At 38.0% G+C, this 23272-nt stretch overlaps 3 protein-coding genes across 4 annotated transcripts in view; 2 read left to right on the forward strand and 1 right to left on the reverse strand.

Moving 5' to 3' along the window:
- The window catches only part of rk (G-protein coupled receptor rickets), a 47878-nt gene extending 34012 nt beyond the window's left edge, over positions 1-13866 (forward strand). Inside the window, exons 7-17 of the mRNA XM_085195484.1 lie at positions 1184-1252; positions 1484-1624; positions 3617-3757; positions 4692-4757; positions 6858-7001; positions 8596-8667; positions 8934-9060; positions 9637-9817; positions 10325-10438; positions 10520-10714; positions 10796-13866. Coding sequence (XP_085051610.1) covers positions 1184-1252; positions 1484-1624; positions 3617-3757; positions 4692-4757; positions 6858-7001; positions 8596-8667; positions 8934-9060; positions 9637-9817; positions 10325-10438; positions 10520-10714; positions 10796-12198 — 2653 coding nt within the window. The 3' untranslated portion in view covers positions 12199-13866. The remainder of the gene's footprint in view (positions 1-1183; positions 1253-1483; positions 1625-3616; positions 3758-4691; positions 4758-6857; positions 7002-8595; positions 8668-8933; positions 9061-9636; positions 9818-10324; positions 10439-10519; positions 10715-10795) is intronic.
- On the reverse strand, positions 13605-16358 carry LOC146532944 (uncharacterized). Of its 2 annotated transcripts, none has more exons than XM_085195487.1 (3): positions 15918-16358; positions 15723-15834; positions 13605-15453 (listed from the first exon to the last, which is right to left on the reverse strand). In XM_085195487.1, exons 2-3 carry the CDS (start codon positions 15831-15833, stop codon positions 15232-15234), a joined length of 333 nt encoding a protein of 110 aa, XP_085051613.1. In that variant the 5' UTR covers position 15834; positions 15918-16358; the 3' UTR covers positions 13605-15231. The 2 variants fall into 2 exon arrangements, with proteins under 2 accessions (XP_085051613.1, XP_085051611.1); XM_085195485.1 differs by having other exon boundaries at positions 15723-15847; positions 15918-16357.
- Positions 16359-17772: 1414 nt separating this feature from the next.
- Positions 17773-19332, forward strand: Dim1 (thioredoxin-like protein Dim1). The gene is made up of 3 exons (XM_085196587.1): positions 17773-17953; positions 18028-18164; positions 18417-19332. Exons 1-3 carry the CDS (start codon positions 17876-17878, stop codon positions 18628-18630), a joined length of 429 nt encoding a protein of 142 aa, XP_085052713.1. The 5' UTR covers positions 17773-17875; the 3' UTR covers positions 18631-19332.
- The last annotated feature ends 3940 nt before the right edge of the window (positions 19333-23272 follow it).

The following is a 23272-nucleotide window of genomic DNA, read 5'->3' on the forward strand; positions in this document are numbered from 1 at the left end:
AACTTAATATGCAAGTATGGAGTTAACCTCCATAACGCATATTCAACACTAATCGCTTAATCGGCCGGCCCCGGGTCCGGCTAATGTCCTCCACCCTCCTCGCTCTCCCGCTCTCCCTCCCTACAGGCACTTCCTCGCGGCCCTCACGCCTAGTGTTACCGAGTTGCGGTTCTACTACAAACGAATACCATACATATCTAAACTACCATATATAAGCATTGCTATAACTTAAGGAGGCAGTCGTGGCGCAGCGGCACAAGGGTGTGACTGTAACGCTATGGTTGTGGGTTCGATTCCCACTCGAGGAAGTGAAATATTTATTTACGTTTATATTTTCATTTCTTCGCTCTGGTGTCGAGGCAAAGCGCGGCATTGAATTCTGCCACTCAACACGCAATGTCTCCAGAATTCGGCAGAAAGTGGGAAAAGGAGTGTCTTAACACTAAGTTCCCTCTGCCTACCCTGCTGTGTGCGGGATACAGCGTGAAGCTGATATTTATTTTTATTGTACTATAACTTAACGAATGATTAGTTATAATATTTCAAGTTAATCTAAATTTAAAGAGCATATATTTCTGCAATATAACAAAGACTCGCCCGTTACAAATAACCTCCGGGCGAACGGAACAGACATCCGACTTATTTATGCGTTAGATGAATTTATTCGATCTCGAGCTTATGCCTGTGTATAAACAAACATTAGGTATTGAGAAGGCTATTGGCCGCGGATTCGCCCGTCGTTATTTATCAGAATACAGGATTTATTTGGCAACACAAACAATACGCCGCGGGTGTGATGAATGCGAGTGTTTGAGCGCGGAATTAAACTCGCTCCAGCTCTACAGTAGCGGCGTAAATATTGTATGAACTGATTGATTTCTTCACAAGTGAGGATATCTAAAGAATTTTTTTTTTTTTATTATATATTATTATTATTTTTTTAGTTTCAGTTTTTCTGATACCAGTCGTAGCGCAGAGGCATAAGCGTGTGACTGTAAATGTCACAGGTTATGGGTTCGATTCCATTCGAAGAAACGAAATATTTAATATTTTTATTTTCTTGCTCTAGCATAGAACAAAAGCGCGGCGTTATATTCCGTGAGCTATAATTCTGCAACTTTAATAATAACTACATATTAAAGAAACTTAAATTATTATTAAGTTAAATGATTTTGTTGTACAGGCGGCTTGAAGACAATCTTCTGAGTGAGCTACCTCCTGCTATTCATCTGTTGCCTGCTCTCGAAGATTTGTAAGTTTTTATTTTTTAATAACAACTTGGATTATATTATAATATAATTCTCCTTTCCTCCGCCTACCCTGCTACGTGCGAGATACAGCAAATCTAGAACCACGAGATTAGAAATTATACATTAGTATTTTCAAGTTTAAAGGTTTTTTGTATAAGATAGTTGTTACTGTTACGAAAATACATATTAATTATCTAATATCTAGTTTTAGTTAATATTTGTCTATATATCAGGTCGGTGGCCAACAACCGCGTAGAGCGTGTGTCCGGGGGGCTGCAGGCGTGCTCGCGCCTGGCGCGCCTCGAGCTGCGCGCCAACCCCCTATCACAGCTGCACGCGCACGCACTGACTCATCTGCCCAGGCTTACTACCCTGTGAGACCATACAGCATTACATTATAACTATATCACTTTCATAACTTATTGATTTATATTAATCTTAAAAATCTTCTTAAAATAAAATATATATTCGTCTGTACCTTCATTCTAACGATGGTTGTGAGTTACTCTATTACTTTTTTGCTAGTCTTCAGTTGGTAAATCTCGCATTAGGTTCAACCTAGCATTAGCTCTATGGACTAGAGGACTAGGCTCTATCTAGCATAAAAACACTTAAAAATTAAAAATATCATACCTATTAAGAAGAAATAAGAAATTTAAATTTTGTGGTAGGCTTCTTTCTATATAAGAAATAAATAAGCCTAATGTTATATTAAGGATGAATCATAGCAATTTAGATTCAGTTCCTAAGTTTATTTTCAAGAAACCCTTTTCGTGGGTAGATATAAAATAGGTGTCCCTTTGCGTCAACTGCTAAGACTGCCCGAGCCGCCGCATTCTCTCTTAGCAACAAATCTTGTCTCTTAGCACCATTAGATTATAGGTATTCATGGAAGTATCGGCCATAACTAACTACCAATAATTAACCAAATTACTAGAAATATGAGAATATAAACGAATGTGTATATTGTAAGATTTATTATGTTTTAGGATGGATACTTTGTTTGTCCATATAAATAGTACCTACTGTTTATCTAATGATTAAATATAAATTAAATAAGCGCGGCGTTGAGTTCTGCCACTCAACACACAATGCCTCCAGAAATCGGCAGATAGTGGAGGACGGTCTTAACACTAGGTTCCCTCTGCCTACCCTTCTGTGTGCGGGATACAGCGTGAAGCTGATTTTCTTGATTTTAAATAAATAAAATTAAGTTCAATTATATGATGATACTTTGATATCTATAGTTACGCTACAGTTACACAATTTACTTAAGACCTTTAAGCAAGAAATTCAACCATCTCAAATATTAATTAAACTTATTTTTTTAATACCTATTCCATAAAACCTTATATTTTATGTATTTGTATTTTTACAAACAAAAGCTTGCCATTCTATATTAATATCGAAATAGCCTTGATCAAAATTGAATACTCTGATATGGATGATATAAAAGATAACCTCAATTGTTGTAAGATCTGTCCTAGTTTCGGTACATGTTCTTAATGCAAGTTCGCTATCGTGTTTACCAGCCAAGTGTCTACCTAAAAGACAGTTTGAAAACTCATAAGAAACTCAGGGAACCACCACTGCGGCAGCTTGCCAAATCATTGTATCCAAAACATTATTCTATTACTTAAATGTTCTTAATAAAGAGTAACCTTAAGAAATATATGTATATGTATTTCTTCATTAAACTAAAATTGGCATACTATTGGTATTGGTACCATAATTCGAAGATATGAGCTTACGGCATGCTTATGCTACGCCAGTGTTAGTAACATTCTTAGATAGCGTTGCGTGCGTCGCGGTCGTCCAGTGCATTTTGGTCCGTAATGCATTAGCGATGACGCGACGCGGTGAGCCGGTGACTCAGCAGGTGCAGTTTGGCTGACCGAAGTCCCACCAGTGTACAGACAAGTCGGTGTGCGTGTGGAGAGAGGGGGACAGTTGAGGGCAGGAGAGGAAAGGGGGGAGGAGGTTGTTCGCAAAGTGCAGAACACGGCGGATGCGCGGCTCTCCAATTATAGATAATGTCAGCATCGACTGACCCGACCTCTTAAACGTGCCGCGGACTGGTCCTCATCCGCGACGCAGAGTTCACGTCGGACAATTAAGCAATAAATAAGTACTTTATTAGGTCATGGCTATGGCGAGATTTGCCGCCATCGATAATTATTATTGAGTAAAAATGATTAAAACATGGTCACAAAATATGATGCCCAAAACGAATGAGGCACAAGGTCTCGTCACCGCGAGTCACTTTGTCCTGCAGAAACAATGTTGATTTATTGCTTACGAGTCATCGAAGTAAATGCGATGGGTTTTTTTTTCGAATTTATAATTTAGGTAATTTGTGTGTACAGGATACTGTCGGAGGCGCGCGGGCTGGGCCGGCTGCCGGCGCTCAACGGTTCGGCGCGCCTGCGCACGCTGCGGGCTGACCGCGCGCGCCTCTCCCGCCTGCCGCGCGACCTGTGCGACCACGCGCCTCAGCTGAGGGCATTGTTAGTACTACACTCTGGTCTCTGGTCGCGCACTAACATTACTTTATAATACTTATTTCGACACACTTTACATTGGCGGAGCATGTCGTAGAATGACAAGGCTGCGTATTTCGACGCCGGAATGGATAATGAACTATTCTTAGTGGTTCATTACGTGACTTAGCATTTAAGTGGCATTTAAGATTCACCTGTAATGTTTCAATTGTTAAGTTAAGTGGTACTATATGTATTAGCTCAACATGGTATTTCACTCTCTTTTTTATGTTTCGTCTTCGTTAACCTCCATTTTAAATCGTATTTTTTTCTTTCTTCCTTTCCTTATTCTCAGTACACATAATATTTTCAATTATAAGACCTAAGGCACAACATTATAAGATTTGATTTACGCTGTACTCAGCTACTGCATTCATCGGTTGAAATAGAAAGCACCGGGTGCAGTGGTCTAATTCAAAAGTTATTTATAACTTTAACACACCTTCTATACTAGCAGGTATATTTTTATAATAACAACCAATATTGAGACATTTTAGTGACATAGGTAGAAACCAGCGAAATGTCTAACTAAGACATTGAATTGTGTCACCTTCTAAGCGAGGTTAGAGGTACAAACAAACCTCTCCCCGGCGCGAGAGCAATCGATCATGTTTCATCAACCTCGACGGTATCATTGAAGCTTACATGATTATTACAATTCGCCATTAGCGTAGGCCGCGCTGCTACTCCGGACCGAACCACTCTTGGCAACGCATCCAGGCAACTGAAGCACCTAACGTCTATTAAATTAATTCTTAATTAGATTTTCATAAATGTAAAGCTATGATTTACATGTTGTTTATTTACAATTTATTTATTGATGATTGTTTGTTTACATCTTAATATTTTATGTATGTATGTGTAGCCAAGTTCTTATTAAAATAGATGACCTCTTGTCCAGGGACTTGCGGTCCAACCAGCTGGAGCGAGTGCCGCATCTCCACAACTGCACTGAACTTCGCGTACTGTGAGTATTGAACTTCCGCTATCTACGTCTCATGCTTCTCATTTATGTATGACTTTTATAAATAAACATCTAGGGAGAAAATAATAATAATTTGTAAATTTATCTAATAGAGAATATTTAAAAAAAGAGGCTATTTGGATATATTGGAGCAGGGGCATAGGCGTGTGACTGTAAACGCGTCAGGTTATGGGGTCGATTCCCACTCGAGAAAAATTTAATATTTAATATTTTCATTTTGAGTAAAGTTTCGAGTCTGGTGTCGAGGTAAAGCGCGGAGTTCAGTTACTCCACTCAACACTCAATGCCTCCATAAACAACACTCAGTGCCTTCAGACTTCGGCGGAAAGGAGAAGTGGGAAGTGAAGTGTCTTAGCACTAGGCTTCCTTTCTTGCTCCATGTGAGGTATAACGTGAAGCTGAAAAAAAATATTGAAACGCAATCAATTGTAGAGCGCGGCTAGTTCAATTACCGCGGGCGTTTTGTACGTACACAGTACACCTTGTATAGTGTACACAGCACGCAACTCCGAGGCGATAACAAATTACATTATGCTCGCAGTCGTTACAAAGTTATTCGTAACGGCACGCAAACTTCGCGGGGAAATTTTATCTTATAACGCTTTTTTTTAATCTAGTAAGTGGATCTTTTACTTACAAAAAGTTTACTGCTTTATGTTGGTCAATATTTCTTTTTCTATTAAATAAATAAAAAGGTATATATTTCTTTTGTATTTTTAGAAGAATTCGTACCCGCACTTATTAGAAACCGTTCAGGTCTCTGACCAAACATGAAGATTACTTTACTTACTAAAAAAATAGAAACTTTTATATATTTTTTATATTGCTTGTTATAACTTATTTAAGTTCAAGCGTCCCTACGGGGAGTTTTACAACTTTAGGTCCCAGTTTCACTGCGTTCGATTTTTTATAAGTTTTCTAAAAGTATATTTCTATGTGAAAGTATATTTTAAAAATGTTAAAAATATTACTAATCTTCACTGTATTAAGATATAGATTAATAGTCCTAGTTGCGTAACAATGCATTTTCTATCTGTCAGGGATTTCTGACGAGGCAAGCGCGGCGTTAAGTTCCATGTAATAGATAATTAAGGATTAGAGAATATTAATTACTATTGTTTATTATAATAATATTTAATATTACAATAGAATTGAACAATGACTCTTCTAATTAATATAAATGAACTAGTCTTATCTAATTATAACTTCCCGTATTATCAATAGCGGGCAAAACGAAGGTCGAGGAAAAGGAAAATATTTTCATAAATAAGTAAATAAGTTTGTCAAGGTTTCACTCGGTTGCATCACATATTTTTTTATTATAATAAAAAAAAGAGTTTAGTTGTGATGATTTTACAAAGGATGTAATAAATCCGGTGTTAAATTACGAATGGATTTATTTGATACTAGTTCAAATTTCCCTTTGTAATATCTGTATAGCGTATAGATATTTTGAACGGCTCAATTCTTATAAGAAATCAAAATTAAAATCTAGAACTAGAGTGCAAGGTAATCGATACTTATATTTCGTTATTAAAAATCAATGCATGCAACGCTAATGTTCAGGACAATTAATGTAGTCTCTGTAAGTAACTATATTAGATATTAGTATGCAGCCGTCGGATGCAAGCCTGCAAGCTGGCGCCTCTGATACTCGTTTAATACCAGTAAGAACAATCGCTCTGAATGCTTAAAATAGTTCAATAACAAAATAATAGATAATATTAATTGTTGTTCTTTTTTTCGAACTTGAGGTTAATACTGTTAGCCCTACTGGCTTTTACAGCTACACCGGGTGTTTAGGGAAGAGGGTACTCTGTCTCTGAAAAATTGAATGGATGCCATTCCCTGCGGGACTCGAACATGGCTGTCGAACGGACTGAAAAAATATTCGGACAGGAGCCCAAGACATTGCGAGTTGAGTGGTGAAACTTAATACCCCGTTTTGCCTTATCATAACGGGAGAAAAAGAGCTATTTATAAAATAAATATTATCATGACCTCAAATTGGGGGTTCGAATCATCGAACCAACAACTCGACAGGAAAAGTTAAGAAAATCTATAATAGCGAATACCTTGCAGGGATTTGTCGGACAACCTGGTGGAGACTCTGGGCGAGGGAGCGCTCCGCGGGCTCCGTCGCCTGCACGACCTGCTGGCCGCGCGCAACCGCCTGCGCGTCGTCACCGCCGACACCTTCCTGCACTCGCCCAGACTTCAGCTACTGTAAGTACATGCTACTTAAAATACTTACATAATCTTAGAAGTTAATGAACTCGTACGTACTTTGATTACTAATATATGAATAGGTAAGCCACATTTTGTAAGGAATTTAATTATACAAAGATAAAGTTTTTGTATATTCCAATTGAATTGTATTGAATTTTAATAACATTAGTTTACTCATATCTTATTAATTTTTTTATTAAATAAAATAACATCACATGTTGTCGTACATATGTATGTCCCTTTAATGTTTATGTAGAAATGAATAAAACCGAGTGCGGCGGTCGCTTTACCTGTAAAAAGCTATCAATCATCCGCAAGTTCATTGATTGAATATTTAGTAGTACCTACCTACATATCGGCGGCGCGGTGTCTTGTTCTTACCACAAATGGTCACTCCACTCTTCCGCACCTTTTTGCTATTCACGTGTCCCTCATTAACTATGTATAGTTTTTACATTTATGTACATATAATTTATTATATTTAATCGCGTGTAGATAGAGCTATGTGAGAGAATGTAAAGTGTATATTCTCATTTCTCCTTGCTGTCAATTTTCTTATAAATCTAGTAAGTTCTATAAACATTTATAAAACCAGATAAGTAATATTTCTACTTTATTGTTTTATACAGCTGAAAATCTCTAGAAGCTTAAAGCTGCTAAGCTTTCTACTGTCGACGGAAAATGTCGACACATCATAAAATCTGTTTTCATTTCAGCAACACAAATTCTAACAATCCGCTAACGACGCGACATCACTAACTAAATGTGAAGTAGCTATTCAGTTTGCGGTATAAGTAGTAACATTTGAGGCCGCCGACCGCCGACCGCACGCAGCTAACGTCGTTAGGCGCTAAAACAATTAACGACGCTCACGAGTCGTTGGCTTTCAACGAATATTAAACGGTCGTTACTTGATGGTGATCGCGACATGCGTTACTCTGTGGTGACGCGTGATGTAGCGTCGGGCGTTTCCAATTAACTGAGAAATATACGACGAGAGTCGCGTGTCTAATAACATATTGGAAAAAATTGAACGCTGCAACATTGCATCGATTTACAGATCAATATATTTTTTTAGCTTTACGCTGTTTCCCGCTCATAGCAGGGTAGACAAAAGTAACCTGGGAACCTAGTTTAAAGAGACTCCGTTCCCATTAAGACATTTCTGTTACCCACTTTCCGCCGAAAGAAAATTTGGAGGCATTGCGTGTTGAGTAGCGGAAATCAACGCTACGCTCTGCCTCGTTACCAGAGCGAAGAGATGAAAATATTTAATCATTCATTTCCTCGTGTAGGAATCGAACACACAACCTGTCGTGTTTACTGTCGCACCTTACTGCCACTGGGCCATGACAGGCCTCGTAATAAATCTTAATATATAAAAGGCATATTATGATGATGTAACATGATATATCTACATACTATGTACATATAACGAATGTATGTCAATACGTATGCATATTTACATACACTATATCTGATATAAAGCGATGCAATCTTAATATACAAAAGGCAACATCGCGCATCGCGTCCCACAAGGCGCTATCACCTACTTACATCTGTATATTCATTTGAATACGTCTGCTTTCAGAGACCTCGAGGACAACCAAATAGAGCACATCGACATGGAGGCGTTCGTCCCCATTTCTAAATTAGAAGACTTGTAAGTTCATTTTCACTTATACTGTGTCATGATACTTTGTGTTTTGTAACGTGTATATATATGCGCGACAATTCTCTAACATGTTTTTGTCTTTTGTATTTACTGGCTTTTGCCATTTATAAAGTTTTTACCATACAACTACGAAAAAAGTCAGTAAAAATAACCTTAAAAGTAAATGTGTGTAAACAAAAAACAATCTCAAAATAATAGATATAAAGATATACGATTTGTATTTAATTGTGTATAAAGTGTGTACTGTGTTATAGAAACGTGGGTAACAACAAGTTCCCGGTGTTGCCGGCGAGCGGGCTACAGCGCCTGCTGCACCTGAAGGCGCACAACAACCCCGCACTGCGCCGCTTCCACCCGCCGGACCTCTTCCCGAGAATACAGGTCAGTTGAGATATTTCTACAAATTCTGGGATTTCAGATGTTTTTTCGTTATTTTATTTAATGTTTTTGTAATTTCACGCTGTATCCCGTACATGCCGGGTAGGCAGAGGAAACTGGCAACCTAGTGTTAAGCCATTGAGTTCTCATGAAGACACTTCCTTTCCCCAGTTTCTGAGGCATTACGTGTTGAGTAATAGAATTCAACGCTGCTCTTCACCTTGTTATAAGAGCTAGGAAATGAAAAATATTGAATACTTCGTTCCCCCGAGTGGTAATCAAACCCACAACCGTCGCGACCGTCTGCAGTGAAATGCTTTTGCCAATGCGCCACGACGCCCTTTATTTAATCTTAAGGTGTAAAATACTGTTGAATTATGGGTTCATAATTCTTATGATCGTTTTTTTTTCATTATATAAAAATTATTTCATTTAACAAATAATAACTGTAAATTGTAGAATTTCAAGGCCTAATTTTTTGTATTTATTTATATATACTTAAAATCTCTATTCACTTATAACTATTTATAATTACTATCTCCTTCTACACATGCCTATAAGTAGTACTATACCCGACAGACGCTAGTGCTATCGTACGCGTACCACTGCTGCGAGTTCATGCCGCTGATGGAGGGCGGCAGCGCAGAGGTGGACGAGACCGACGCCGAGCACGAGCAGTTCAGCGACCTCGTATTGCTGCCACCAGCGCACGTCGACCTCGCCGCCTGGGCCAACGCTACCGACATCTGGCCGCACTACCGTGCGTCTTATATCATCTAAAAAATTCCTCGGAAACTAAAAGCCATATCAACATAATATCTCCATCTTTTTTTATTAAATTAAACTTATTCCAACTTTAGGAACAAGCCAAATGTCATCAACATTGATACAGTAAATTTTTAGGATATGGACATCTTAGTCTAGTCTAATCTTGAGTGCATCAGAAAATAAGCTTTATTGATATTTATACAGAAAAATAAAAAGAAATGCATAGTAAGAGGAAAGCAAATAACCAGACATAGAAATTATAAGCAAATCTATAGGAATATTAAAAATTATTAAATATACTTGTAGTACATGGTTTTGAGAGAAATTCATTTATTTGGAGGTAAATTACATTGTAAATTCAAAAATTGATAATCAGTATAACAACCAATTTTAACATTAATATTTAAAACTTTTTATTGCGCACATATGCTATTTAGATATTTTTTTCGCCCTACTGAATTAAAAATGCCCTAATGTGCTTAATCGTGTCATTGTCTAGTGAATGCTACTGGCGAGGGCGGGTCGCGGCTAGCGGCGGTTGAGTGGGGCGGAGTGGGAGCCGCAGAACTAAAATTTTCTGGAGCTCGCCGCGTACGGTGCTTGCCTTTACCTGGTATATTTTTTCCCATTATATATTAAGGCTTAGATTTAATAATCTGCAATACTATATTTTTAAATATCTGTACATTATCAGGACCGTTTTTGCCGTGTGTGGATCTCTTCGACTGGTGGACGCTGCGGTGCGGCGTCTGGGCGGTGTTCCTACTGGCGCTGCTCGGCAACGGCACGGTCGTCTTCGTGCTGGTATTCAGTCGTAGCCGCATCGATGTGCCGCGATTTCTAGTCACCAACCTGGCAGCGGCTGATTTCTTTATGGGAATTTATTTAGGTAATTTACTAAATACTAGTAAAACAATATACCATGTACCTATACATGCTGCAGTAATCAAAAATAAGTTTGTCATTATAGGTTTTTTGGCGGTAGTCGACGCAGGAACATTAGGTGAATTTCGAGCGCATGCGATCTCGTGGCAAATGTCCGGAGGGTGTCGGCTGGCGGGGTTCCTGGGTGTGCTATCGTCGGAGCTGTCAGTGTACACGCTGGCCGTCATCACGCTGGAGCGCAACTACGCCATCACGCACGCCATGCACCTCAACAAGCGGCTGTCGCTGCGCCACGCGGCCGCCGTCATGGCGGCTGGCTGGGCCTTCTCGCTGGCGGCGGCCGCGCTGCCGCTGCTGGGCGTGTCCGACTACCGCAAGTTCGCGGTGTGCCTGCCCTTCGAGACTGGCTCGCCCGCCGCGCTAGGGTACGTCGTCACGCTGCTTATTATCAACGGACTGGCCTTCCTGGTGCTGCTCGGCTGCTACCTGAAGATGTACTGCGCCATCCGCGGCTCTCAGGCGTGGAACTCCAACGACTCTCGTATCGCTAAGCGAATGGCGCTTCTAGTTTTCACAGATTTTCTGTGCTGGTCGCCGATAGCTTTCTTCGCCCTCACGGCGGCTTTTGGCGCCCAGCTCGTGTCCCTCGAGGAGGCAAAAGTGTTTACGGTTTTTGTGCTGCCATTAAATTCATGCTGCAATCCTTTCCTATACGCCATACTCACCAAACAATTTAAAAAAGACTGCGCTCTCGTATGCAAGGCTATCGAAGAATCCCGCGTGACTCGCGGCATTGGGCGATGTAGACACTCTTCCAACTTCAGCAACCGCCAGACACCGGCCAACACCAACAGCCTCGCGGAGCGCTCGTCCCGCGGCCAGCACGGCGCCACGTGCGCGTGCCGTCGCCTGCTGCCCACCGGCGCCGCCGCCCCAGTGGCTGGCGTATCCGCCGCCGGCGGGGCGGGCGGCGAGCGCCTGCTGCGCTGGCTACGCGCGTGCGGACGCCGCTCCACCGCGCCGGTGCCGCCTGCCCCGCGCCAACCACCCGCACCTCCGGTGCGCACCGGCTCCGTGTCGTCGTCGGTGGAGTTCTCGTCATCGCGCTCGGACTCGTGGCGCACCTACGGACGCGCGCCGCCGCCGCCGCGCCGCGCCGCCTCATGGCTGGTGGCGCGTAAGACCTCGCAGGACTCCAACCTGTCCTCGTCGCGCAACGACTCGTCGGGCTCCAACGCGACGCAGTCTACGGGCACGTGGCGCACGTCGCGCTCGGGTGGCAGCGCGGCGGCGGCGGGCGCGGCAAGCGCGGGGGCGGTAGCAGCCGGAGTGGGCACGCGCCCACGCCTCACTCGACAGCCGGCGGTGGTGGCGGACGAGCCACCCGCGTCTCCGGCGCCGGGCGCGCTACCGCCTCCGCGGCTGCTGCACACGATCCCGTCAGCGGCGGAGACGGAGGCGCCGGCGGAGGAGGCGGACGCTCGCTGAGGTCGCTCGGAGTCATCACTCATCGCCGGTCAGAGGCCGGAATCAGTGTCTTATCGTACCGTCCATTAGCAGCCGGCCTGCTACTCTCGCGTGCCGAGAGGTCCGCAGCCCTACAATGTTACCTCCATACTCTGCAGTTCACAAACAATCCACCGATACTACTATACAAATGTAACTTCGTTCGTGTACGGTGTCCGGTTGTCCCCAGGTCTTCTCATCGCCGAATATGTTCAGTCTCTTTTATACAGTATTAAAGAAATCATGACAATTTTAGTGTTAGAAAATAGTGTAACGGAGATACGATATTTATTTATAAAAATAACGTTTTATATAATAAGGCATAAAGTTCTAAATTGATGTAATCATAGCTAGATCATTCATATAATTATATGTGCGTGTTTATTTACAAAGTACATAGATGATAGCGTTAATAGTTGAAAGTGTACATATGTATGTATTGTTGAAGCTACGGCCGCGCGCGTTGTTGACTCGTGTCGCGCCGGCTCTAGCCTTACGTCCGAAAGGACCGAAGCAGTATTCGACTACAGTATCTACTAATAATTTATTATAAATAATGTTATGTTGAATGTAAGTTAGATTTTATATGACATAGAGTTTTTAATGGCTTTGCAGAGGTGTTACCGTCATGTCGTACATATTTTAATGAACTTATGCCTAAATATTACAAGTGAACAGTATGTACCTCGTTTTGCGATTTCTTGAAATGCTTAAAGAACCAATTTTACTAAAGACAATAAAAATCGAATATTTTTGACTGAATATAACCGTTTTATGAATATAGAGTCAACAACACATTGTAGATAATGTTGATAATTGTATACTCATTTACGGCTCCTTTAGTTTCTTAATTAAGACCTAACACACGATACGCATATACCAGAAATATAAAAAAACTTTATTTACATCTTAAAAGGAAATGTTATATGATATGTTTAATAGATTTTAGTTTCCATCAGATAATAAATCATAAATAAATGTAGTAAACAAATTCGACAGATGAATTCCTTACAAATCCAATATCATATACTCAATACTCCTGTCGAGAATTTGACTAACGTGATACTATCTAATAATATTTATATGTATGTTTTTGACTTGGAATTAAAGCATGTAATATTATGAAGCATTGAAATGATTATGTCGACATTTTATTTTTTTTTCTTATTTAATATGTTGTTTTATTGTATGTTAATATTTGTGCCATAACACTGTTACTCCATAACGCTGTAGACCTCACACTTTTTTACAAAGAAAAGCATTTGTTTTCAAAATATAACAAGATGTACGTATGTAATTAATAGCTAGCTATATTTTATTAAATTATAAGTCAAATCGATAGAGGGAGGCGTTATATGTTGTATGGAAAGTGGAGAGAAACGAAACTGTAAAAAAATTATAGTTGTATATTTACATATTATTTCGAAGATACAATTACAATAAATATTCAGATAGTGACAGTATATTTTTAAAATTAAATGTTATATATACCTAAATACATTATATACCTAGTCGTAAGTTAAATTACGAACATTCTCCGGCCTATGTTCGTTGTCTGTTGGCACATGTCTGTTTACTGAAGATGTTAGAATGGTTAAAAGTGTTATTTATTTATTTATTATTCTTAAAATAAAGAGAAGCGATATAAAAGTGAGTTTTATTGCGAGTCACAGTATGAGCGCCGCGAGGTGGCTAGAGTTCAGAGCGTGTTGAGTAAACAATCTAAAACTGATTCTGCGCGGGCACGATACTGGTTACATATTATAACAGATTACGTCAGTGCAATTGTTTATTAATACGCATAGTAACTACAGGGTGTTCAAATTTATATAATCATACAGTCTTTTTTAAACGACATACAGCTCAAAATTGAAGTAAAAGGATGACGCGAGGTCAGCCCCACAGAACTCTTTCTGATCTTATGACTCTGATAGCAAATATTTATTTGTAGCGGACACATTTGTTAACGTTTTATTTGTAAACGTTTGGAATTGTAAATTGACAAAAATATTGTTTGTTAGATACTATTTTATTCAAAAGAATAGAATAGAATTCTCAAACATCTTCTTCATTTGATTTCAAAATCTATTCGATTACCGACCAGGGGGTCTGCAGGTCTGATGAAACGAATAATTGTTGATATGTAAATTATAATTTATTTCATATATTTCAGCCTTCGGGGATCAAAAATATTGCACTACGTTGTTCCATACCTGACTTTGCAGTTTGCATCCTCGTAATTTCTACTCTCGTCTGATAAGTCGTTTAGTTTAATAATGATTTATCATCGAAAACAGTGTTGTTTTTACGATCCTTATTTTTTTAAACATTTAATTTTCCATTTTTGTACAGTGGTGTGCCATTAGAGAGGCCTATGTGCAGCAGTGGAAGACGACAGGCTGATACTGATGTACAATGGTAGCGCCTACTGTATCTTCCACTTTTAATAGATCAAACACAAAAATAAAACATTACCAAATGTGTGACGCTGTCATCAGTACAAGAGGTGTACGTCGGTTGAGAAAAATCAAGCAAGAGATGTGACCACTGCACTATAAATGAACACTCACACAAATGCAAAACTCTGCTTAAACCTCGCAGACTGTACATCTACTTTTATATTTTAGAAATACGATAAAGTACTTAAGAACATTTAATGCAACTCAGATTAAACTAGTTGACTTAATATTTCATACTTAATCTTCTATCAATCGAAAGTCGCTTTAACCCTAGAGTGTCAGTAAGAGAACATATGATTAGGAATACATTATTCTTAAAAAAGCTTCATAACTAGCAAGTAACTACATAGATTCACGCATACCAATACATTTGTGGAATATATTATGTACAAAAACAGTAAAATAAACATATATAAACATTGAAACCATATTAAATGTAATACACACGCAACGGGTCAGAAATTTCTGCCATTTTCTTTGTCGCAATTTTCTGACTTCTGGGACAGCTTTCCGATAAGGAACATCGCAAGTAGAGTGCCATCTGACCTCTGCGACATCAAGAGGGCCCGCCGTCTGGTCGCGGCTCGCTGGAGGCGCGTGAGGTGGGCGCGGTTGCGCGAGTGGCGGATCCCTCAGCGGGGTCGCGGTGCGCACGTCTCCGCCGGAACTCCGCGAACTCCCGGCCAAGATGGTCGTCGGGCGAGCACGCTTTGCTCACCACGCTGCCCGTGCTGGCCGCCTGCACCTCTTCGCTCTCCTCCTTGTCCTCGTCTACTTCCTGGAAAAATTTTGTACCCTCTATTTATCGGCCATCTCATAAAGCAAAAAACGAAACTTATTCTGTCTATTTAAAAAATTTAATACCTATTAAAAGAATTCGATAGTAGGTATACGCCGTGCATCGTCGATTTAACTGAGTATAAAAAATCTAATTATGGATCATTACGCATCAATGCCGCCGCCGTGCTGTAATCTCGTTAGATTCACGATTTTGTGAATTATAGTATGTTTCCTATAGCTATTTCCTACAGGTTGGACGAGGCCTACCTTGATCTCCGCGAAGGTGACGGGCATGGTGCGATGTCGCTGGCGGGGCTCGCCGCGTCTTCGCCGCCCGCGTGCCAGCGCCTTCAGCGCTGCCGGGTACACTGTGTCCATACTGCAACACAAAACTGATTTTTTAAAGTATTTTTAACTTCTTAAAACAGATCGTTTACTTTATATAATACCATAAACACTTACCCCGAAAGTTCTTCGGTGTCCAATAAACTCGGCGAATGCAAATATCAAGTGACTTTTGCGACGCGTTGTTTATAAACTGTCACTTGAAAAGCAAATTAAATTCTAAGGCTGCTAATTAATTTATAATTCTATCTTTTTCAAAATTATTTACGGCGAACGAAGACATGTCAAAAGATTTATTATACACTTTAACAAGGAAGAATAAATCATTTTGATTAGAAATATTAGCGCATAGAGACCGATGCGGCTTCGAAGTCGACTAACAGTGTACTCGTTATTTTTTCCCTAGAAATCTGTATGTTTTGGTGTGTGACCGAGTTCCGGTGGCGAAGTGCCAACCACACCGACCGCCCCACCCCGCGCCTCCTCCCGCAGCCTGCATCCACTGCCGTCCCCTCACCACTCCATACACCTCCCCGACGAAATAATTTATACAATAAGTAAAAATAATAAATATTATAATAAGTTAAATACTTTATACTGGTGTAGTTTGGCCCCCCGATCGCTATGGATCACATTGATTACTAAAATTTACGCTGGTTTTCTGTAAAGCTGGCTTACGGACTTGCATCATAAAATAAAATTGATGAAAAATTGCATACCTTTATGCTTTTTTTTCACTGTATTTGAACACTTAGAACGAAATTATCCCTACTTTAATTATCCGACTTCATATCATCCTTACATTAGTTCTCAATCACTAAATATTGTTTTCTTCCCAAAAAATGAGTGACTACTCACTACGCCGTTACGGCTTGACTGAGGGACGCGGGTGTTAAAAGGAACGCATTACTGAAAAAAACCTAGATAGATAGCACTTGTAGTTTCGCTGTAATATCAAAGGAGTATCTTACCCCGAGAGATCATGTCGTATACATCTTCCCTGCGTATTCTTACCTTTCATGTAAGACTAGCCGACATGGGCTGCTTCGCCTGCTTGAAATATTCGAATATTTTAACAAATCCATACAAACTTTCAACCCCTATTTCATCCCTTTAAGGTTAAAATTTTTCAAAATCCCTACTTATTGGGTGTACATTACAAAAATAAACATCTCTCCAAATTTTACGTTTCTACCATCAACACCTACGGCTCTGCGTGCATCTTACCTCAGTCAGTGGGAACATCTCCTTTTATATAGGTATATAGATTAGAGAAATCTTTTTTTAACGTCACGCTGTGTTCCACAGTGTATGCAGAGGCAATCTGGGAACTTAATTTTATCATTAAGATTTAATACACTTCCGGTCCCCACTTTTCACCGAATGCTATAAACGTAACTCAACACCGCGCTTTACCTCGTTACCAGAGCAAAGAAATGAAAATATTAAATATATTCATTCCCCCGAGTAGGAGTCAAATCGAATTTGTCACCAGTCGGGTCTTCACGACACGGCCGATTTGCTTTGAATAGGGAACTTCCCAGCTCGATCGACGCCGCCGTAACCCCAGGATCCAATTCCGCAGGGAACGCCCTTGCTGTCGACGACATCTCGACAATTCCTCAGAGTACTCTATACCCTCTTCCCAACCCACCCGGTGTCACTGTAATAGCCAAGACGGCTTGATACCCGTCTTGTTGCCGTTAATGCAACTTTTACTCTGCCATTAACTTAAAAAAAACTTAAAATTTGTAAAAAAACTTTTAATAATGTATTATGCAATGTAATAAAATATTACAATTTAATTTATCTACATAGAACTTCTATTTTTAATTTTAAACGTTTAATTCAGTTTTATAAAAATATTGCTATCTCTACATTTTCAAAATAATCTTTGCCCAACTGGTACGCCTAAAAGCCATAAAAAAGAAACAGAACAAGGATGAGTTGACACTTGACAATTTGACATTGACACATCCTGACAGTGACACTGATTGAAGAAAAACAAACGAGATTAGATTCAGTATCAAAATAATAAACTTCTTTTGCTTACAGTGTATCTATAATTGTTCAAAATGAGTTATATGTTAGGGCATTTACACAATGGATGGCAAGTGGATCAAGCCATACTCTCTGAAGAGGACCGAGTAGTAGTAGGTTTCACATTGAGCTTCAAGTCCATGTCAATTTTAAGTTCAATTAATAATTTACTAATATATTCCAACAGGTGATTAGATTCGGGCACGATTGGGACCCAACATGTATGAAAATGGATGAAGTTTTATACAGTATTGCTGAAAAAGTTAAAAACTTTGCTGTTATTTATCTCGTAGACATTACTGAAGTCCCAGATTTTAACAAAATGTATGTTAAGTAAAATTTTTCCGTATCCATATTAATTTGCTTTAGCATTAAGTATTAAAGCAAGATTTACTATTTTATAGAAAATCCAAATTACTTGTAATCTATTATTAACAGTAATATTATTTACATGTCCTTTAATTGTTAAAATACCATAATATAACAGTAGTATTTGTATAAAATTTTGCTATGGTAATGTTATCACAAGAAGTTTTGAATTTTTTTTTAATGTTCTTGTATGTGTATTTATTTTAGGTATGAATTGTATGATCCCTGCACAGTAATGTTCTTTTTTCGCAACAAACACATAATGATAGATCTGGGCACAGGAAACAACAACAAGATTAACTGGCCGTTGGAGGACAAACAAGAGATGATTGACATCATAGAAACGGTGTACCGCGGTGCACGCAAAGGACGTGGTCTTGTTGTGTCTCCCAAAGACTATTCTACAAAATATAGATATTAAATGTTCAAAATTTAACATTTATTCAATGGACTTCCATCTTGATGGCTCTAAGTAGAGCAAACAAGTTGACATTGTATTTATACTGACTTTAACCCTAGATAAAGGAAAGTTTTCTACTGCTATATTTGTATGTCTATCTCCACCTCAAAGACTCAAAGACAACACACCTGTAGCTCCTCTGGTGTTACACAGATGTTGTCGGTGGCGGTGATCACTTACCATCAAGTGGCACATTTGTTGTGTCTTGGAACGAGAACAAACATGATAATTGAAACCTCTATTGATTAATGCGTGAAAATAATTTCAGAAATCATGTTATAATGAAAATAACATATATTGATATTGTAAACCCTGTGACCTATATATACATATGGCTTATTTGCAATACTGTGTTATCATTTGTCTTGAGTTGGATGGACAAAAGGCACATATTTTTCTTAAATTATGACTGCATCAGGAGCACGTTTAACATCCTATATACTCTAACTACTTTAATTCAGGTCGCAAAGTGAGTATAATTAGTTTCTCTTTGACAAATGCAAACATTGTTTATTTCAGGAATCGTCGTTTCGTTGTCGTAAATTTTACGATAGTTTAGCATTCTAAGGTTAAATATATGTTAAATAGATCATCTGTCCTACCTGTAATGTTAAAAATTGTTGTGTTGTGTAAATAAAGTAAGACTATGTAATTATAAGGAAATATTTTTGTTTACTTTAACAAAATCCTGGTTACATCTTTGATTTTCGCGATTATTACACATTTTAAATTAAATTCTTTAATCTGGATTCATAGCGTATGTTATTATTACGTATTGTTAGTATTATACTGTTTTGGAAACCCCTCTTCGAATACGGGTTTAATATCCGTAAATATAAAATAAGGGTTATTAAATGAGAATTTAACAGCAAAATCTTAATTTTAAAATCACTAGATCTATACCAAGTGGTTATGCATACTCATAATTTTACCCGATTTTTGGTCAACTGAATAATGATCAGTATCCCGCACATGGTAGGGCATAGGATGGCAGATGGAACCTATTGTTAAGATACTCCGTTCACATTAATACACTTCCGTTCCCCACTTCCGACGAATTGTTAGGACATTGCGTGTTGAGTGGCGGAACTCAACGCCGCACGTTGGCTTACCAGAGCGAGTAAATTAAACTATTAAATATTTAATTCCTCCGAATGAAAATCGAAGCTACAATTGTCGCGTTTCAGTCGCATGCTTGTGGCCATCCTCATTAACATAATAATTATTTATAATAATAATAATAATACTTTATTGCACATGAAAAGAAAATATATAAGGTAAGTGACGGTAACTTCGTGATAGTACGTGGTTTCGTGAGTTTTGCTTCTGGCAAAAATAATAAGCAATTTAAGTATTATTTACGGAAACTATATATTGGTATATAATCTTTATACTTTCAACTGTCTAAAAACTAAGTAACAATATTTTAATGATAAAATTGAACGTATAGCGACATTTTAAACGCAGAGTTGTCTACAGACTGCATTGTAACGTGTCTGCGATGCTTGCGACCGTAAGACTAGCGTAAGAATTTCTTAAGGTTGTAGAAAGACAAAGGTAAGTTATTCGAATAAAACATTGAATATATGCTTTTTTGTATTCTATAAAAAAACATTTTATTGAAAAAAAAATTAGATGGAAGCATAAAATTCTTTTAAAATTGCAATAAATCGATTCACGAAATAGCAGACATTTTATTTATCAAGTGTCCGCTATTTCGTGTTACTACCGAATTAGGGAAATCTTAGATACTTTTTAATAAATTTATATTTATGTTATAAATAAGATAATTTAAATTTAAAGCTTAAAATCAGTTACTGTATTTATTAAAGTTTCTCGTGATCGAAATTCGGTATATGTTTTGTCCACTTAAATTTCTATATTACTATTTTAAAGGTAACCTGAATTGGTAATTTTAAGCTAAATTCGTATAGGTACTGCCAATGTAATTTTATTTTTTAATCAACCTTTATAATTTATTTTTGTGTATTTTATCGAATATACGTGGTAGTTAATGATTACTTTACATAATGTAAAAAATACTGAATAAACAGAACTGCGGAAGTTACTAAAATCAGTAACACGAAATAAGATCCCCTACATTTCATTATTTTCTCTAACTTCGTGACAAATAAATCTACGTAAAATCAGCACATTGACTTCTTTGTCTTTGTTAATAGTGTTTATCTTAGTCTTGTTATAAGTCTAGTGGTTTTTCAAGAATTTTTCAAGAATATAATATATACCTACTAAACACAAAACGCCGTACAAACTGGTTGCGAAAATATATAGTTCTATAAACTGGCATACCTAGCTTCAAAAAATTTAACTTGAATTTTGAGTTTTTTTATATATTTTTTATAAAAAAAATATATAAAAGTTCAAAAATGTAGTTTTTTTAAAACTGAGCTTATATAATTTGTAAATTATAAAAGTTGGGGCTATTCGTGGCGCAGGAGTACAAAGTGTGACTGTAAAACCGACTGGTTGTGGGTTCGATCCCCACTCCAGGAGATGAAAATAGGAATAGTATAGAAAATAGAAAATATTTATTTAAATTTATATTTCAGGCAAAGCGCGGCGTTGAGTTGTGCCACTTAACATGCTGTGACTCCGGAATTCCGCAGAAAGTGGGGAACGGAGTGTTTTAAAAACACTAGGTTCCTACCTATCTACCTACCTACCTATCTACCTACCTACCTACCTAGGCCTATCCTGCTGTGTGCGGGATACAGCGTGAAGATGATTTAATTTGATTTGATTTTTTTTATAAAAGTTTTAATGTCGTTAAGCTGATCTACCTATTTTTTTTTATTTACAAATTATTTAGAATCAAAACCAATAAAGGTGTTAATTTTTTTTATTATAAAACCTCACTCGCGAGGTAAAAACTTGTGACCCGAAATAGGGGACACAAACTCACGAAGTTAGAAACAGAGCTAAATTTTATCACGAAGTAGGGTTCAAATTAGAGGTCCACAAATAAATTAATATAAAAATTAAGGTTAAGTTAAACCGCATAATTCACACATTAAATTACTGCCAAAAGACCCACTTTGATCACACTAAAATTAGCAAATTCATATAACCTTTAATAATGTATTTATAATAGTTTAAAGTTATGAGAGCCTTAAACTGCCGAACTCCCGTACATTTACCTTACATATAATATTTACACAGAAAAAAAAAGAAAGAAAAGAAAAAGAAGGATACATAGGTACTTAAATTAACATGTGCAATGGCGGCCTTATCACTGCAAGTGATCTCTTACAGGCAACCATTAAAAGTGCAGGACTTATGCAAGAAATTATAGTAGTAAGTAGTAGCGCAAAAAGTATTACTTAACAAAGTAAAAAAATATATATAATTAAATAAATAATATATATATATTTATTTAATACAAATACATACAAATATAAAAACATATACACACAAACTACATACATACATACATACCTACACATACATACATACATACATACATATTAAAATAATACGGAAATGTATACATACGTACATATTATGATACTTTATTTTAAATATTGTTCTAAGTAGTAATTTTTAAGCCTACGCTTAAAAATATTTACTGACGGAGATCGTCTAACTTCACCTGGCAGAGCATTCCAGAGTTTTACTGTTTGGACAGTAAAAGAGTCTCCATAGCATTTAGTGTGACATGAGGGGATTTCTAGGAGGTTGTTGTTGCGGGAACGAAGGTGTTGGGAGTGGAGGGCGTTCGACCCCAAGAACTTAAACCGTTCTTTGAGGTACGAAGGAGTGACAGGGTGGTAAAGGATTGTGAAAAGGAGAGTGAGAGAGTGTAATTGTCGTCGGTCTTTTACAGTGAGCCATTTAAGCTGAGTACGGTATTGTGTTACGTGATCAAACTTTCGCAATCCAAAGATAAATCGGATTATAAGATTCTGCATCCGTTCAAGCTTATTTAGTAGTTGTTGAGATAAATCTAAGTAACACGAGTCGGCATAATCAAGTATAGGGAGAAGAAGAGTTTGAGCCAATGAGATTTTAGTCTTTAATGGTAGTAGGTTCTTCCATCTTCTCAAACTTCTTATAGCACAGAAGATCTTACGGCTGAGCTCGGCAATTTGAGGCGACCAAGAAAATGTGCTGTCCATTCTGACTCCTAAGTTCTTGACACTATCACTAACCTCTAAGCAGACATTGTCAAAAAGGTTTTGAGGGAGATTTGGTTTTATTTTAAATAACTGCTTAGGATGCCCAAACATACATACATTAGATTTACTTGGGTTAATAGATAGTCCGAACGATTTACTCCAAGAACTAATTAATTGTAAATTGGAATTAATTTCATCTATCGCTCTGGGTGTGTCATTAGCAGGTACCGTCTTATAAATTTGTAAATCGTCGGCGTAGAGATGATAAGATGTTGATATATGTGGAGTGAGATTGTTAATAAAAATGGAGAACAGTAAAGTTAATTAATAATAAAATAATTGTGAGTATAAATTACTGCAATATTACAATTTAAATGCACTAGCATGCTTGTTTTTAATTATGTTCACTGTTGAAACTAAGAATATCAATATTTTCAAAGTTCAAACGGAGCCCACCTTTGTTTTTT

This window comes from Heliconius melpomene, chromosome 13 (genome assembly GCF_056956725.1).
Source record: "Heliconius melpomene rosina isolate 202511_hmr_F chromosome 13, ASM5695672v1, whole genome shotgun sequence".
NCBI classification, from domain to species: Eukaryota; Metazoa; Arthropoda; class Insecta; order Lepidoptera; family Nymphalidae; genus Heliconius; species Heliconius melpomene.